This window comes from Syngnathus typhle, linkage group LG11, assembly GCF_033458585.1.
Source record: "Syngnathus typhle isolate RoL2023-S1 ecotype Sweden linkage group LG11, RoL_Styp_1.0, whole genome shotgun sequence".
NCBI lineage: Eukaryota > Metazoa > Chordata > Actinopteri > Syngnathiformes > Syngnathidae > Syngnathus > Syngnathus typhle.
In genome coordinates, this window is record NC_083748.1 from 6,079,263 (window position 1) to 6,098,137 (window position 18,875).

The 18,875-nt window shown below is 44.4% G+C and overlaps 1 protein-coding gene and 1 non-coding gene across 3 annotated transcripts in view; one reads left to right on the forward strand and one right to left on the reverse strand.

The window, feature by feature from the left end:
• celsr2 (cadherin, EGF LAG seven-pass G-type receptor 2) overlaps window positions 1-18,875 on the forward strand; it is a 36,061-nt gene that overhangs the window by 11,792 nt on the left and 5,394 nt on the right. For both annotated transcript variants that reach the window (XM_061291417.1, XM_061291418.1), the window contains exons 2-20: window positions 2,941-3,645; window positions 6,450-6,672; window positions 9,006-9,121; window positions 9,431-9,519; window positions 13,696-13,853; window positions 14,215-14,378; window positions 14,636-14,761; window positions 14,995-15,161; window positions 15,440-15,619; window positions 15,700-15,813; window positions 15,895-16,051; window positions 16,129-16,270; window positions 16,346-16,466; window positions 16,862-17,045; window positions 17,148-17,249; window positions 17,395-17,489; window positions 17,748-17,957; window positions 18,038-18,221; window positions 18,553-18,871. In XM_061291417.1, the coding sequence (XP_061147401.1) occupies window positions 2,941-3,645; window positions 6,450-6,672; window positions 9,006-9,121; window positions 9,431-9,519; window positions 13,696-13,853; window positions 14,215-14,378; window positions 14,636-14,761; window positions 14,995-15,161; window positions 15,440-15,619; window positions 15,700-15,813; window positions 15,895-16,051; window positions 16,129-16,270; window positions 16,346-16,466; window positions 16,862-17,045; window positions 17,148-17,249; window positions 17,395-17,489; window positions 17,748-17,957; window positions 18,038-18,221; window positions 18,553-18,871 (3,556 nt within the window). The remainder of the gene's footprint in view (window positions 1-2,940; window positions 3,646-6,449; window positions 6,673-9,005; window positions 9,122-9,430; window positions 9,520-13,695; window positions 13,854-14,214; window positions 14,379-14,635; window positions 14,762-14,994; window positions 15,162-15,439; window positions 15,620-15,699; window positions 15,814-15,894; window positions 16,052-16,128; window positions 16,271-16,345; window positions 16,467-16,861; window positions 17,046-17,147; window positions 17,250-17,394; window positions 17,490-17,747; window positions 17,958-18,037; window positions 18,222-18,552; window positions 18,872-18,875) is intronic.
• trnac-gca (transfer RNA cysteine (anticodon GCA)) lies at window positions 9,286-9,357 on the reverse strand. The gene has a single exon. It is a non-coding gene; the product is annotated as a tRNA-Cys (tRNA).

The following is an 18,875-nucleotide window of genomic DNA, read 5'->3' on the forward strand; positions in this document are numbered from 1 at the left end:
TTCAAATGTGTTTAACAAGCAAGACATAAAAAAAATAAAATGATGGCAAGAATTTGTTCCGCCGACAAGAATGTCTTTCATTTCTAACAGTTCGACCACCACCACCAAATTTATAGCGTCAAGCTTCAATAATTGACAACTTCTTCGAAGAATGAGCTTTAAAAAGATGCCTCTGGGTTACTATGGCGGCCGCTGATGTCTCTTTCCTGTGCCGTTTGCTCACACTGCCTTTCTGCTCCTCATCCACCATGACTTTGTTGACATTTTCTGGGACTCCGCTGAGAGTTTGGACGCTAACTTTGTGGTCTAATTAGGCGAGTCACCCCGATTTCTTTTCTCTCTCTCTCACTGCCTGTCCCTCAGCAGGCAATTATCACGACCATTTAGACCTCCTGAAGACTTAAAAATTCAACATTATGCACAAGGATATGTGTATAATATTTGTTGACTTGCTGCAATGAAAATGCTGTCCTATTTATTAGAATGCAATTCTAAAATTTAAGTTTCTCAGTTTGTTTACTTTTTAAATGATCTAAAAATGACCCAGGTGACCAGAACTTGAATTCGGTCAATAACAAATAAAAGCAGTGTTTGACATCACAATCAAATAGTCACTTAAATATCAAATAATCGTCTCTGCTTACATCTGCTGACGTGTACATTAACACAGGCATGCACACACTCGGTTCTGTGTAGCGCCGTGGCCCAACCCGTAACCACAGTGTGTGTTTAATCTTTTCCTTGGCGCCATCTCCTTAGCTGAGAGGCTCCCACAAGGGTCCGAAGTGAAAGCGGTGTCACACTCCAGGTCTGGGACCTAAATGTTCCTCATTTGGCCCAAAAAGGCCCTCTCTCTTCCTGCGCGGAGAATCCTTCCATGGAGAATGACCCATTTGAGGGATGGTCTGCTTCCTTTCAGAGGAGATTCTCCTCATGCTCACTTTCCCAGCGTTGCATCCACGCCTGGAGCTATGCCCGAGCTCCCATCCAAGAATGCGAGCTGGCAGAGGGCATAATTAAGGCCATGTCTGTCCTCATACTTTAAAAGCGCCTCTTTAGTGAGCGCTGTTTATCTGGCTAATGTCGTTGCAGAAACGCGGCCAGAATGGGCATGAATGGATGAAACGGGGTGAAACGTGCGGCGGCGACTAAACTTTTGTTGCTTTGCACTCACTTACTGATGTTGTAATGTGACCTTGTGATACCTGGGCAAGCAAGTGACAAAACTGAATTCTGATTCAATATTAGCAAACATATTAACAAACACTGACTAATGTGTTTGTTTAATTATACACAAAATAAAACGTCTAAAAAAAAATTCTCATTGGATTTTACAAGTGTACCTAATAACGTAGCTTATGTTCGTCTCACATGCAGCTCAGCTGTTGAAATTCATCATGAGCAATTTCTACTGATTTTCTTCTATTGACACGACATGCTGCTTTGCTTGCTGTGGTCATCAATCCTCGGAAAATTGAGCAACATGGATGCAAGACCTCCTCGTGCTTAAATAAAGACGTCAATAGCCAGTAAAAACGGTGTAAAAAGACAAATGGATTTATTTGGATTATTTGTAGACTGAAAAATGTCAGGAGTTGTCTTCCATTAAACAGCAAAATCAAGCCATTTATATTCATCTCAGGGGGCGGACATTTTGTAAAAAAAATAAATAATGGCAGCCATGTTTCAGCATTCAGTTAAACCTGTGTGTCCGTTGTGGGGTCTTCATTCAGTATTCTGTTGTTCTATCAACTTTTCTTTATATGCAAGAATTGTCTCGCGTACACAGCTGTGTGTGTGTGTGTGCGTGCACGTACGTGTGCATGTGTGTTGACAGTACAGTGTGAATTCGTCCCGCTTGTTTCTGTACTTCCTCCACTTGGGTCATGTATTATTGCTGTGTCGGAGGTTCTTAAATGAAAACAGAGGGATTAGAACCGTGTCAAACATGCTTCTCTTTCGCTTCCTCTATGACAAACGCTCCAGCCCCTCCTCGTCCTCGGCCTCTTCCTCCTCGCGGTTGGCATTCGCCTGATGCCAAATGGTGATCTGGTAACTTTGGGAAGTTTTCTGTTTGTTTGCGCGAGTTGTGCACACAGGTTCTGCCCTCTGGCCTGCGTCCAGGCTCCTCAAACAAAGCGGCCCATTGATTTTGGGGGAGAGGGGAGTCGGCCGGCCTGTTTTCACCACACGTTTGTGTCGATTGAGCTGGTTTTGTGTTTTCTGCCTGCAGACGTGACCGATGGAATATTATCAACATTAAGTTGGCTGACAACAAACATGACAATACTACCTATTTGAACAAACGTACTTTTTTTGTCTTATAGACAAAAATTAATTATTTTTTTAAAAACATTACGCACTATATTGAAATTTCATGGCAGACTTTCAAAAACTCCGGGGGGGGGGGGGGGGGTAAACAAGAGGATACAAGACAAGAGATAAGCCGGGCTGAGAAATGCTTCAACTGTTGAACTTGCAGACTTGGCATGTAAAATGAAGAAGCGTTTCTTCTTCCGGAGAAAGAAAGGAGGAATTTTACGCTGAATGCATTCTTGATTAGGAGTTGGGATGTATTGAATGGAAACATAAGCTTGTTCTTTTGTGGACCTGGCGTAAAGTCTATTATTATGTGTAAAAGGCATAGCAGGAGGTAAACTCTGCTTTTGAACGGAGAATTTTAAGGAAAGGGTTTCATATAAGCGTCCTTCTATTGTAGGCTGTGTTTACACTTGGCAGGTGCGCTTGGAACTTTAGCGCCATTGCTTCAACAGTGCAGTTCACTCGGTCAAGTGGGAACAGTATCACTTGAAACCTGCTACTAAGTGCAAATGTAAAAAGAATACTATTTTTAATAAATGTGGGAGATGACATGCAGATATTTAAAAGTACTCCTTTAAGCGTTAACACAGTTAACTCTTTGTCTTTTTGTGCGTGTAGATGGCGTCCACTCCGTGTCGGCCCAGTGCCTCCTTCAAGTCACAATCATCACCGATGAGATGTTGTCCAACAGCATCACACTGAGGCTCGCCAACACTTCTCAGGAGCATTTCCTGTCCCTGCTGCTCGCTCAGTTTCTGGACGGCGTGGCTCGCGTGCTCTCGGCAGCTCCCGAAGACGTCGTCATCTTTAACATTCAAGACGACACCGACGTCAGCGCCCGCATCCTGAATGTCAGCCTGTCGGTGGCGGTGCCGGGCGACGCCCCCCAGCGGGCTCCGGGCCTCGGCGAGCGCGGACAAGACGGCGGCGGAAGAGGGGAAGAAGGAGGAGGAGCGGAGTATTTTGGCTCCGAGGAACTCCAGGAGAGGCTGTACCTGAACCGCAGTTTGCTGGCTCAGATCTCCTACCAGGAAGTTCTGCCGTTTGACGACAACATCTGCCTGCGCGAGCCCTGTGAGAATTACATGAAGTGCGTGTCCGTGCTCAAGTTTGACAGCCTGGCTCCCTTCGTGGCGTCCGACACCATCCTCTTCAGGCCCATCCACCCCATCGCCGGCCTGCGTTGCCGCTGTCCCACCGGTTTTACAGGAGACTACTGCGAGACCGAGATCGACCTGTGCTATTCCAAACCCTGCGGCGTTCACGGCGTGTGTCGCAGCAGAGAAGGAGGCTTCACCTGCGAGTGCATGGACGACTACACAGGTGAGAGGCCTCACTCACAAAACTAGCAATGACAATGTGACTTTATTCAGAAATCGGTGGACCATTTTGGGAACATGTTCCAGACCCACCCATGTTCGGTAGAAATCTGTGATATAGAGAGACCATATTATTATTATTTCTTTTTAATCGTTCTACCGCTCCAACACACTTTGAACACATTTTAATTGATAAAACGCACTTTATAAAGTATTTCCTTAGCTATCAAAAAAGTGCATTAGCTTATGCTAACGTGTAATACAAAACAGCCACTTTGATAGGCCAAGATTGAAGTCACCAATGATCACGCCCACAGCAGCGCACGCCTCCCTCCCTCACATCCACCACCTTTGTGCAGCGTTATGCCAGACCACAGATTTTCACTGTTTATGAGAATAGAGCCCCTTGGCTAAAAAGAGTCACTCGGTTATTATTGTCGTTGTTCGCTTGCAACTCATTTTGACAAATAGTGTGGGCTAAAAATCAAGCAGTTGCAAGAAAATTCTAATTCCATTACAGAAGGTTTTTTTATGCGGAAAAATGTTTCATGAAAATTGAGAATTAATAAACACAATTTTAATCCAAAAAAATATTTTCATTCCAATGAACTATTGCTAACAAGAAAAGCAGAACATATGAACAAAACCGTACTGCAGAGTGATGTCCCAAACATTTTTCTCACCCACACACTGTTCCATTACACCATATCCAACATTCCAATGCTTTCTCTCACCTGCCGTAGCACCTTAAATAGCGTGTGGGCCCCCCCACCATCAGGTTGAACGCCACTTACATCTTCTCATGCACGGCCGTGGGTGTCAGAGTTGAACTGTGGGCGCTTTTAACGGGAGTTGTCATGTGAGTGGGTGAAAATGGGCGGATTTTCACTCTGGAAACAGCAGACTGTGCTATATTCACAAGTTAGTGGGGGTAGGGGGGGGGTTGAAGCTGTCATACTGTCACAGTCACTCACGCAGGTTTTATTCCGTGCATTTATTCTCTCATGACTTGAAATTGTGTTGATCAAAGCGCTCACCTTTGATTCACGTAGCTGCAATTAAAGGGGATGAACAATGTGAGTTATCGTTGAGCTCTTTACGGTGCACGGATGTGTGAATGCAATGCGTGTGCGTGGTTTGGATCTGTTGGACCGTAGGCGTTTGCCAGATGGTAGTGATGGGGGGAAAAAAAAAACATTTTTAACACTCTTCCGAAAGACAGAGTGAATGATTTTGATTGTCTGAGTTGATTTTTTTGGGTTGCTGAAGAGATGGACAGAGAGATGAATGGCCTTGCATGGTTAAAAAAATATATATAACCACATATGTAGTCTACTTTATTTTGTGCAACCACTCAAAAGGTCAACATGTTTTTTTTTTCCCAGTAGAATAATACTGGTGTTACTTATCAATAGTGTCCAAGATTAATAGTGCCTCATTAATAATGAACCAAGTTAAGTGTTTTGATTGTATTATTAATTTTATTCAAAGGCAGAATAATACATCTAATAATAAATATTACAAATACATTGACTTTCTGCTAATGTGTATTCAAAAATCCCGTTTTAGCGACAAGATAACAAACAAACGAATGACAACAACGTTCAAGCGCAAGTACGAATTTGCAATGGTGAAAATGTTGCTCACAACAACGCAAGTGAGTGAACAAACAAGAACACAGCGAGTTGTGAGAGAACACCCCCACTTTCCACACAGCCTGCTGGCTGGCAACCTCGCTTGTTTTTGGCATGCCGTTTGCGTTCATACTTTCATCCAGAATTCATTTATGGGCTTTAAAAGTGGCTGGAACAAATCTTCTTTTCAAGTGCATATTCACACTGTTGCCAGAAAATGACAACAACTTCAATGTATCTCTGAGAGAAGAATACAAAAACATGACAAATCTTGGCTGATCATTTAAGAGACAACAGTTTCTGCAGAAACAAATAAAACGGCTTGCTAAGAGGGAAAGGGCCAAAGTTTCCTTGTAGCGATCATGACCCAATCACTGTGACCTCATTACAGGTACAAGCGTGTAATTAAAAGTTGAGCTCGGCGCTTCTTCCAGAGGGACGTCGATGCTCCTGTTACCTAGCAGCCTGACAATGTTCCCCGAGCGCGTACGTCTCGGAGAAAATGTCCTCTCTTGCTTCTTTGGCTCATTAAGCCAAGCCTGATACGTTTTTGCCAAAGGTGTAAGTAAATGTTGGAAATAGCTTGTGAACAAAATTATTTACTCTGTCGGACACTTGAAGTGTTGTCGTTAACGTTTGAGTCGGGCTCACTCTCATGAATACCAAGTTGTGGTCAAATGGAGTATTTTGTACATTTTAAGCAGGCAAGGTTGTTTTCTTCCGTGCTGACATATAAAATTCTTGAATATTTTTCGCATAAATATTGACTCTTGTTTGTCAATGTTTCATGGGTTTATGCTTGTTTCATATCCAGAGATTAGTTTATGGTGCTTTAGGAAATAACAAAATGACATTTTTAAAATACATAATTTAACATAGGCTCATATTCCAATTGCATTGATCATTTATGCATGTGTCAAGTAAACTTTAAAGGCATCTTACGCCCATCTGCGAGGTGTCTGTGCAATTTGCCGTCTTAATGATTTATGCCGGCGGAAAGTGCTCACATGTGGTCGCTGCTTATATTAACAAGTTTGAATTATTAATCGGGAGATGATGAGTATTTGTCACTCTGAGCTCTGCACCCTGTTGTTGCACCCACTTGGCAATGGAAGCTTAGCAGCATTGTTTTGTTATGGTTCATCATCATGATTTCATTTTTTTTATGTCCTAGGCGAACGCTGTGAGCTGTCTTCGCGCTCAGGCCGCTGTGCTGCGGGAGTTTGCAAGAACGCCGGCGTGTGCGTGAACCTCCTGGTGGGCGGCTTCAAGTGCGAGTGTCCCTCGGGCGGCTACGAGAAGCCTTACTGTGAGATGACCACACGAAACTTCCCTCCAAACTCCTTCCTCACTTTCAAGGGTCTCCGCCAACGCTTCCATTTCACCGTCTCGCTCACGTAAGTTGAAATAATCGCATTTTATAGCTAGCTACTTTGCCATTAGCATTAACGACAGTCGCATGACACACAAATGGAGCTCATTTCGAATGCAGGGTCATGTGTGGGTCTCCCTCTGGTGGTATGTGAAAGTATTGCTTAATTAAATGTTCAAACTGTATGTAAAAGTGGCAATTTATTAATCCAGTCAAGTGGATTTGTTAAATGCAGTTCAATGGTATGTCACGTTAGTGTCATAAATCCGCATTTAATCTGTAAACATTAGTTTAGGTACTATTCCAAATTAAAATTTAAATCTAATACACTTTAATTGACTTTGGCCTCCTATGCAACTTTATTTTCAATGTCATTATTGTGGTGCTACTTGGAAAGCAAAGCATTTAATGAGATGCTAATAGGTTTCATATCAGATAGTGATTTTTGATTTACACACTGAATCATTACCTAAATTTGAGTATATTATTTATATCAACAACATCACCTCTGTTACGTGTACCATCCACATTACCTGTATCCTCGACCTTGTATGACTTATATTATTTCTAGCAGCCCCATTACTTTTTGTGCAATGTGACTCAGTTGCTCATCCACCTCCACACACCTCTCAGGCTATCATTGAACATCCAGGCCTCTTCCGTCAAGCCGCTACAGTGTCACATTCTAGCAACTGACCTAAAAATAAATGCAAAACCATTGCTAAACAACAGAGCACATGACATCTGTGCACTTGCTGGCTTTTTCGTGGCTAGTGGAAAGAAGGAAAATAGAGTTGAGATCCTGCAGTCAGTGTGGGAGTAATGTGAGTGCATTCACCTTAGAACTTAGTTTTCAGCCATTTTCTTTGGCCTCGAAAGTTGTTCGGTGATGATCAGAAATGGAATCGGCAATAAAAGTGTGTCAATTTGAAATGGGATGTTGCCAAATATCTAAGTTTGCATCATAGGGAATCAGGGGTCGACCCTCACAATGTCCGCACTTGAAAACGATACCCCCCTTGTGATCCTTCCGGGCCCGGCCCTCTTTTAAGCCCGGCTCGGATGTCGGCGTCTTTTTTGATGGAGAACTGCCCCGACTAGTTTTGAAAGCTCTCTTCATTTCAGTAGCAGGTCACCTAAAAGGTGCCGATATACCAACCCCCCGAGGCAGGTGAAGGAGAACAAGTGGCGGTGACACCTAAACCGACGCCGATCGGGTTTCGCTCGGGATCAATTTGTGTTATGATGGACGGATCAGAATGCGAATAGGTTGGCTTAGGAATCACATTGGCAGGGCCCATGTGGAAGTGTTTTTCAACCTTGTTGTGGAATGCTCACATGCACGTTACTCTTGATTCCTCCTCAGTGCTCACGTCTTATCCATTGGAACATCGCGTGACATGGCCCCCCAACATAAGGGCAGGCTGGTTGTTTTTTTTAACTGATGGGTGCCTAATGCGACACAAAGCGATGTGCGTGGTTACTTCCAGCTGATTACTCTTATGGTTCCAAGGGCCCCGAGGGAGGTTAAGGTAGTGGAGCCTTTTAAATTGATAAATCAAAGACGAGAAGGGCCTGTCGAGGGAGAGAGTCCGAATTGTTATTTTAGTCGGCATTTTGTGGATTTAGTAGGGCGTTTTATGAATTCATTTTAGAAGAACATTTGACTTATTATTTTGTCACTTAACTTTGCAACAGAGGGAGAAATTGGCCATTTTTTGTGTTTTATTTTTTTGCTATTTTTTTATGTGGTTATAGTTGTCCTATACAATGTGTTAATGTGGAGAAAAAGAAAAAAACACTTTGAATTATTGAATTTGATATTGTTAAGCTTGTTTGCCCGTCACCCCTTGGTTACCCATTGTGATCCAGATGCAAACATCGACTCAGTAATCTGCCGATGCCGACTTCTTCCTCCTCGCTTCAGCCTCCGTGCACTAATAATGTATCCCCCCCTCATCCTCCTACTCACTCACTCACTCACCGCCACGTCCGACCCACTCCCCACTTTGACGTCGGCCTAGATTTTCTCATGTCTGTGTTGTTTAATGTGCCCATCGTTATTCATGGCACACTTCCTTTGTGTGTCTTCGGCCATCTCTCTGCTGTAAAGTTCTCTTGCTCGCAGTCATGCTTATCGTTTGTTATCGGTTATGTGTAACGCGTATTATCATCACTATAAAAGAAGCTGTCGCAGACCAAAACAAGACTGAAGTGATTCTCTGCATTATTTCTCGAAATTAACACTTTTTTTATATAATTTTGTTTTGATCACATTTGTAAATACTTGACATCATTGATTTCCTTTTATGTAATAGACAACAGAGTTGACCTTTTTTGTGTGTGTGTGTGTGCTAGATTTGCCACGAAAGAGCCCAACGGTTTATTGCTGTACAACGGCCGCTTCAATGAGAAACATGACTTCATTGCCATGGAAATCATCAATGAACAGATTCAAGTCACCTTCTCTGCAGGTAATAAATGTTTGTATTAGTTTAAGACTCCTTTAGATTTGTAAAAAATCTCACCAAATATTGACAATATTAAAATTTGAGGTTACATTTTGCACAACAAAAATCCTCCATAAGCAATCTCATTTTGACAAATGTCAAGATTTGTGAAGTCTGTAATATTTAAAAGGGGGCATCTGGAATTGAACCAGAGACCTCTTGATCTGCAGTCAAATGCTCTACCACTGAGCTATACCCCCACATAAAGCAACTTGTCAACTGTCTCTGACTGAGCGTCATAATGTTATCATTCTTGCTCCTGATTGTTTCCAGGTGAAACCAAGACCACCGTTACACCTTTTATTGTGGGCGGCGTAAGCGACGGCCAGTGGCACGTGGTGGAGATCCACTACTACAACAAGGTATGTTCTCAGCCCACGTGCACTTCCCACCTTTGAATTATGGCAGCGCATTCAGCTGACAGAACCTAAGACACAAGAACACAAACAATCCAGACAAAAGTTAATGAGTGGAATCCTGCTTTATCTGCAGCAAAATGTCAATCAGAGGTCTGATTCCATTGAAGGCTGCATGAATGAGTGACAAAGCGGGAGTGAAGCCACTTTGTTGGTCCGTCACATCCATGTCGCTAAATAATAGTTGCTGACAAAATGATCATCCAGAAAGCTGCCACAGGTTTTTATTTATGTGGGCGGCGGACATTTTCTTTGCAGATGTTGCGACTAACGAATTTCTCCATACCAACAAGTCAACATCTCAATCAGTGAGGAATGTGCAAATCTGTTGTCTGTCTGTGCTTTCCCAGACGGAATGTCACATTTTAAAGCATTGAGGAAGCCACTTTGCATTATAAAGATGCCCACCACCCCCCGACCCCACTCACCCCTGCAGTTCACATTTTCTATTCAATGTCTGTGATAGCATGTCTCTGCCCACAAAAGTGATGAAAGGGGCTGGGAAAACTTGTCCCCTTGCCAACGACCTATTATGGACTCTTTAGTCAACTTGCTACAAAAAGTTGACTTTTTTTTATGCTGCAGTAACATTCCCATGTCTTTGTACAGTAAACGCTCTGTGGTAAGCGTCTGCGGTCTATATGGTCAAAGGTTTTTGGACACCTTGTATTTAAAAATACATGAAGTGAAGGAGGAAAAACAATTTTTAGCCTAATATTAGTTGGCTAAGTCATATTTGTATGTTTCTGGAAACACAAGAAACATTTTTTTGTTATAGATTTGGTTACAGTAAATTAGAAATGACTGAGAAAATTAGGCTAACTCGATCTGTAGCATAAAATAAATATCATCTTTTGGTAATTTGATCATTTACCATGGCTATAAAATGCTTTCACAGCAACTCAAGCACCAAAGCACAGTTCTTAAGGATTGCGGAATTATTGTTGTTTTGTGGAAAAAGAAAAATCTCTTAAGTCTTCCTGACTGATTCCTTGACTTTTGGACTGATCCATCCCTCCTCACATGGCGAGAGGCATCAACGTGGCTCCTCCTCCTGGAGATATCCCACGATGACGCGGCCCTATCAGCAGGGGGTGGGGCCTAATGCTTGGGAGGGGTGCATTTGAGATTGAAATGTGGCTTTCATGGTAGCCGGGGCTGTGGAGAATGGCAATGACCGCAGCCTTTGTGCGTGGCTCTGCTCCCTTTGGGACCGCGGGCAGTGAATGATGCGCCCCCGGGGAAGGTTCCTCACTCTGTGTTCTCGAGCGAGCAGGAGAGCAGCGGAAGAAAAGCGGCGAGAAGTATTGACTCGGGTTTTGAACGCTGCGCTTCATGGCCCAGTTCTCTTGTTGCTATGGTTTTTCCAGTCAATCTTAGATCACATATGCGCGTGTGACTTCTCTCATGCTCCTTTTGCCCACCTTCTGTCCCCCTTTTGTATCAAGAAACTCATATTGCCATAATCCTCCCATCATGGACATCCAAAGTCGGACTTGAGCAAATATGTACATTCCAATCAGGGTTGACAGGACGGGCCTTTGTGTGACCAAATGTCATCCTGACAGTCAGTCATTATTGGCGAGTCAACATCCGTGACTGATGACAGGAGAGGTCAGCGAAGGAGCGTCCAATCTGGAGCGCTGCCTGTTCCGGACCTTTCACAAGCGAGGGGAGGTGGGAAGGGAGTGGGGGCAACACCGTGAAGGAAAAAAAAAGAGCATGTCGGATGATTTCACCGTTGGCCGATTCAAACGCCGTGTTTGCCTTTTTCATCATCGACGAATTTGTAACACACTGGCTAGCTGAAAAACTAAATAAAGAACCAGTTGACTTAACAAGCTGGGGATGAATGGCTGGGACTTGAATGGACTAAATGTATGAAGACATTTTGGAAGTGAAACACACTCGGGAGACACTAGCACAGTCCAGTACATCCAATACAAAAGATACTCTATCCCAAAAAAAAATCAGAGAAGGGTGCGATTAAAAAGAATGGCGGGACAAAATGATATATATTATCAATTAATTATATAATATATAAACGAAGGCTTAGTTTCAACAACAGGTGAAATTTTTGGGGTAAATTTCATAACCTCAAATTACAACGCATGGTCAAATCTGTATCGCGTAAACTATAATAAATCAATTTGAAAAACAATTTTTTAAAAATATTTAAAAAATCTGACATGCAAGAAAAAAACCATTCTCTGTAAACACTTTACAGTCTTTAACATTTGTACAAATTTGTAGGCTTCAGATTGCCAAGCTTTTTATTTTTTGGAAACCACCATGTGTTGTGATGTGGTCTACAAATGAACTGTGTCCTCTTCATTGTCACAAATAAGAGTAGACCACAAGTCATTTTCTGTCCCCACGTGTACAATTTACACTAATATAACACATCTGCAAACAAGTGCTTCATGTTTTGATGCAATAAAGAAAATAGAGATGGGACACGAACGGATCCATTTCACTTGGAATGCGCTGTATGACAGTTCCATATTTTTCTTGCTTCATTTAGCGACATCAAAAGAACGAGAAACAGTATGATGAAGTGTGAGACATTTTCACAACTGTTAGCATCACACGCTAAACAGCGGACCTCCACCACGATCTCACGATCGTACATTTAAAGAATGTAACCAATTCATGTGGTAACGTGGTGGTGGCGGTTAGCGAGTCGACCTCAAACATAGGGTTCAGAGTTTGAAGCTTGGCTCCGTTGAACATTTTTCTGGTTGGCGTGCGTCTGCCGCATTGTCTCATCTTTTCGTATGTGATGGGCTAAATCCTGCTAAACCCTGTCTGACCAGCTGACGACGCAGCGCCGTGCCCTCTCCTGCGGTCGGTCAGCTGCGCAGCGGGGGGAGAGAGCGGCTCTGTGTTGTTGGCCATTTCCTCGCTTTACCTTTACTGCAGCAGCTTGAACCCGTGCTCAGGGTTAATATGAGCTTGACGTGACCTCAGAGAAACTGCCCAGTTTGAGAAGAGGTTGTGACCTTTATTCATAGATCATCATTCTTGGCCTGGGCTGACCACACCCCCTCCACCCCCTCCTAGTTTTGTTGCCCCTCAGAGCCTGCCTCCTCACAATTGGCTCCTCAGACAATGAAGACGACCCTTTGTTGACAGGGATGATGTCCTGCCGAGAGCCGGCCATTTTAGCGCGTGTGTGCGTTATCTGGCCATACGCTGCCGTTAGCTGTTGTATTGTTGTGCGAATTATCCAAATGCACAACAGCAGCTGTAATAAGCAGATTTTGAGAACTGAACGGGAGGCTGAAACAGGCTCAAGGCAAAAGATCATTCGGCTGATCTCTCCCAGTTTCAAAGCTACGCCGCCTAATCTGCAAAAAGCTTTGCACTGGCTGGAATTTCTGCTGATTTAATAATCGAATAATCCTTTCCTCATTGTGGCAGGACAATACAATATTTTCTTAACACTGCTATTTATGATGGCTTGTTAACTCCAAAATACTGCATTGTCTTAAAATAGCCGTGTGATTCTACTTGTGCTTCCTTTCGTACTTTAATCTGTCAATCTGAAGAAGCTATTTTTGCAGTTGAACGGACGCAAAATTCTGCATGAACATAAAACAAGCCTAGAAAGGAGCCACGGACATTAGGAAGTACTTGCACTAAAGCACTCTGTGGTAAAAAAATGTAATTGGGTAAATTCTCCCAGTCACTCAGTAAAATCATTAATGATAGACATTCACAGAGGATAAAGAATATATGCCTGTGAATATTGTTGATGTCTGTCTACATGTCTTGCAGCACCGCTTGTGTTCAATTATCCATTCCATAAACGTTTACAACACTGCCACATTAATGCTATTCATTAGTCTGTCTATAGCATTTTCCATTACATTATAGCATTAAGATAGGAATTTGTGGTAAAGTTATGTGGTTTTAAATGCGTAATTCTCTTTGTTTGAGATTTAGTTTGACAGTTCCAAACGTCTTGAGAACACTCATGTCTCAAAGCACCCCTATATTCTTATATTTATGGATATATTATCGAATATCATCAAACTTAATATCATAACAGACGTTCCAGGCCTTGAGGCTTGTCGATCACTTCAAATTTTCACATACATTTTTTTTTTTCTCCCACAGCCCATCGTAAACCAGGCCGGCCTGCCGCAAGGTCCCTCCGACCAGAAAGTGGTGGTGGTTACCGTGGACAACTGCGACAACCCTGTGGCTCTGCGCTTCGGCCATGTGATTGGACACTACACCTGCTCCGCTCAGGGAAGCCAATCAGGGAGCAAAAAGTAAGAACGTTTGAGGAAATTCTCCCGCAGTGGTGTTATAAATAAAAGTTCTTGCCGAGGCATCATCTCATGATTTTGTTAGTGACGTCCATAATTTAGCACATTACTTCCTTTGCAGTGGGCTCATTAAGAGTAAACTCGTGAAATGAAGTTCCACATCTCCAGGGTGTTACTTTTTCCAGGATGTTTACTACTTTTCCGATTTTATCTGCAGGCACTAATTGTAGGACTGCGCTCTATTTCTGTTATGAATTTTTTAAGCCATTTCTCCTTTTATGAGAACTGCTGATGTTTTTTAAGAGGCAACAGGCAATGCAAAACTGCGCAACGTATTAAATGTTTATGCGTTGTGTGCCATCAGATCACTGGACCTGACCGGTCCGCTGCTCCTCGGCGGGATCCCTAAACTTCCAGAGGACTTTCCGGTGCGCAACCACCAATTTGTGGGCTGCATGAAGAACCTGCGTGTGGACAACCAGCGCGTCGACATGGCCGGCTTCATCGCTAACAACGGCACGCTGCCAGGTATGTGGCGACGCTGTCCGAGAATCAATAGCTCAGGCGGCTTTGCTTTAGTTGAGTTTTGTAGTCAGTGTGTGCTGCCAAGTGAGAGAGAGTAAACACTGATTAGAATGAGCACAGCAGGGAAGACGAATCAGGAGGAAATGACTGCAATAGTCTGCTACCTTCCCTTTTTTGCTGCTCTGATGAAATAATGAGGTCGGAACACATCAAGCATGAAGATGAATCTTTTTCTTTTGTTTTTTTTCTCACCTTCCCAGGATGTTCTGCCAAAAGACACTTCTGCAACATTAACCCTTGTCTGAATGGAGGGACCTGCGTCAATCTGTGGGGCTCCTTTAGCTGCAACTGCCCGCTCGGATTCGGGGGGAGGAACTGTGAAAGAGGTAAGGCGCAAAGTGCAAGTGTTTTTTTTTCTGCGCTAAGAATCCGTCAGGTCATTAAACCATTGGATGGACAGACGACTGGATAGAGAGAAGCAGCAAAGGGGCGTTTGCAGTGTTGTGGGAGTGAACACAGCCGACTGACTTCCTGCTCAATAAAAGCGCCTCCACTCATCCTTTCAATTTGAGTGCCTTTCGAGATTCCACCAAATATGAATATGATTTGTTCTCCACAGCGATGGCCAACCCGCAGCGTTTCCTGGGCAACAGCCTGCTGCAGTGGAACAACCTGGCGACGACCACCTCCGTCCCCTGGCACGTAGAGCTGATGCTGCGCACCCGTCAGGCCAGCGCCATGGTGCTGCACATCTCCGCCGGCCTGCGACACAACCTCACTCTGCAGGTGAGATCGTGCTTGGCTTTAAACACGGAGACTTGAAACACAAACCTAAACGTTCATGTTTGCTGCTTGTTGCATCAGATCCTATTTTACTGATCGTATGTTGCAATACACAGAAATTTCAGTTTATGGTGACAAAGTTGACTGCTACTTTTTGAGCATGTCTTTTTCCTACTCCAAATGTGAATGTTTTCTGCTTTTAATAGTCTCCTGCTCTGTGCTTTTCCGTTATTGATTCACTCCCCTCCCTGCTGCCTGTGTCCTTTTCTTCACCTTTGCAGCTGCGTGGTGGGAGCGTGCTGATGGGCCTGCACAGGGGGGAAGACTCCACGCTGTCCCGCGTGGAAGAGGTACTGGTGAACGACGGCGATTGGCATCATTTGCAATTGGATATCAGCAGTTTGGGCGGGCCGGCGGGCCACCATAAAGCGGTTCTATCAGTAGACCAAGGACTCTACCTGGTGAGAAAACATGGCAATATTTATTCATGACAATCTTGTTGCCGGGCAGACCTGCAATGAATGTCGTCTGTGTGTTTCAGGCCAGTATGCTGGTGGATGGGCAGTTGCAGGAGTCCAAGCTGAAGGCTGTGAGTGTTGGAGGCTTAGAGATGCCTGATGGGAAAATTCAGCATGGCTTCCGAGGATGCATACAAGTGAGATCCTTCTCCAAAGAGAATATATTGGCTCACACTCCTGCATAAGTTCATTTCCAGCCTGTGACGGTCTCTGTCCAGGGTCTGCGGGTTGGTGGCGCTCTGAGTCTGAGTCAAGCCAGGAAAGTGAACTTGGAGGTGGGCTGCAACGTGCCCGACCCTTGCAGCTCCAGCCCGTGTCCCGCCAACAGCTACTGCAACGACGACTGGGACAGCTACTCGTGCACGTGTCGTGCTGGTCAGCATCATTTCACGCAGACGGAGCCATTCATCACATGAACCCGCTACAGGATTGTGTCATTTTCTTGTGTGCAGGTTACTACGGTACCAACTGCACGGACGCGTGCTCGCTCAACCTGTGCGAGCACGATTCCACGTGCACCAGGAAGACCAGCTCCTCCCGCGGGTACACATGTGACTGTCCGCACAACTACTTTGGCCATTACTGCGAGAAAAAGTAAGGTGACACCACATTAAAATCCCGCCGTGTGTATGCTGGGATATTTTAAAATATGTGCTTGTGTCCCTGCAGGACTGACTTGCCCTGTCCCCGAGGTTGGTGGGGTCACAAGACCTGCGGGCCGTGTAACTGTCCAACCGAGCGCGGGTTTGATTCGGACTGTAACAAGACCAGTGGAGAGTGTTGCTGTAAGGTTAGTGTATGCATGTTTGAGGTTAGGTGAATTATTATTATTTTTTTTCAAATGCTTCCACCAGGTCAATTTTACTGTCAAACTAAACATAAAATAAAAAGAATTACATGTGAATTTAAAGAAAGGAAGAAAAGTGTGCTAGCTGAATGCTAACACATAATGGAAAACAGCATACACGGGCTAACGATTAGCATCAATGTTGCAAAGTCTTTGACGAACAGATATTTGAACACAATCGGTGCATCAAAACATGGAGACAGACAATATAACAATATTCACAGGCAGATATTCATTGGCTGCAAAAAAAAATTACTTCTTTGGTTTGTGACTGGATATCTGTATTATATTGCCCTCTGGTGGACCATAGTTACAATTTGTATTTATGCCCCTTGCAGGACAATCACTACCGTCCCGAAGGCAGCGATACTTGCCTGCTGTGTGACTGCTACCCGGTGGGCTCCTTTTCCAGAACATGTGAGCGCGAGAGCGGTCAGTGCCAGTGTAAAGCAGGCGTGATCGGACGGCAGTGCGACCGCTGCGACAACCCCTTTGCCGAGGTTTCTTCTAACGGTTGCGAAGGTAACAGCCCATCAAATTTACACTCAGGTTCATCTCCAATTCCAATGTTCTGCATCCTGAATATTTTTCCATTTTGCCCACGTTCTGCTCCATCTGTGCCAGTCATTTATGACAGCTGCCCTCAGGCCATCCAGGCTGGAATCTGGTGGCCCCGGACCAAGTTTGGGCTCCCTGCAGCGGTCCCCTGCCCCAAGGGGACTTTGGGTAGGACGTATTTTCACTATCTTATGTTCCGATTAGCATAAAATAATGGCAATGCACGGAGGTCGCTTGGAGGCTTTTTTTAAGCTGCAGTCTATTTCCCCACCTCATGTAATAACAAGTCACACCTCCTCTTTTTCCTTCCCAGGCACGGCCATTCGCCACTGCGACGAGCACAAGGGCTGGCTGCCTCCTAATCTCTTCAACTGCACGTCGGTCACCTTCAGCCAGCTGAGAGCGCTGGTGTGTGATTTCTCTCTATCGTTGCTCCTTAAAGCAATTGTTAATAATTCAAATATTTGTCATACATAGCCATTTTTAATTCTTTTTCCATATATGATTTAGAGTCTTCTTAAAATAATGGCCTAAGTCAAATTTTGACAAAAAACATCTCTTTGGGATTCTGCTAAAATCAGCGACTAACCCATTCTACTACCCCTGATATTAAACAACTGGGTTCAGTATTTCTTGTTTGACAGATTTCTTTCCATCTTCTCCCAGTCTGAAAGGTTTTCCCATAATGCATCACTGTTGGACTCAACCCACGTCCAACAAACAGCGGCCATGTTGGCCAATGCCACTTTGCACACAGAGAAGTACTACGGCAGCGACGTAAAAGTGGCCTACGGACTGACTCAGAAGCTTTTGCAGCATGAGAGCAAGCAGCAGGGATTCAACCTCACGGCCACGCAGGACGTCCATTTCACCGAGGTAACAAACGAACACCACCATGCCTCTTCATCCTTTTCAAATATGAGGGTCCCTGATCTCCTCTGGCTCTCACCCTGCAGAACCTGGTCCGCGTGGGTAGTGCCATTCTGTCTCCAGACACTCGTCCACACTGGGAGCTCATCCAGCACACGGAGGGTGGCACGGCGGCATTGCTGCGCCACTACGAGGAATACGCCAACACTCTGGCGCAGAATATGAGGAAGACCTACCTCAGCCCTTTTACCATCGTCACACCGCATATTGGTGAGCTTCTTTACTAGGGCTGTATGATTTTCCTAATTTGCAAGTTTTACCCTTAATAATGCAATTACAATTAAATATGTCATTCTTTTTTACTTCTTGAGTGGTAAGATGGTGCCATAGCGCCCCCTGTTGGTCAGCTCACTGATCTTACAACTACTGACATTCATCCAGCCAGCCCTTTTCAGTTCCACTCATTCTTTGACAAGTCAATAGTTATAGGAAACTGTGATTTTTTTATTTTAATTGCATACATTCATATATGTAGATAATTTGAATTCTGAATAATAATAATAATAATAATAATGGCCCTATTTAATTTTCTCCTGTACAGTCATCTCGGTGGACCGTCTGAAAAAGATGAATTTTGCCGGAGCCAAACTCCCCCGATACCAGTCGCTCAGGGGCCCCCGCCCCGCCGACCTGGAGACCACCGTCACCCTGCCCGACTCGGTTTTCCAGCTGCCCGTGGACACCAAAGGCCACAAGAACCTGGACGCTTTCCCGGAATCGTCGCTGAGGAACCTCTCCGCCAACAGGAAGCGACGGCATCCTGACGACAACCAGCCGGACGCCGTCGCCAGCGTGATCATCTTCCACAGTCTGGCGTCTCTGCTGCCTGAGCGATACGACTCTGACAAGAGAAGTCTCCGGTAA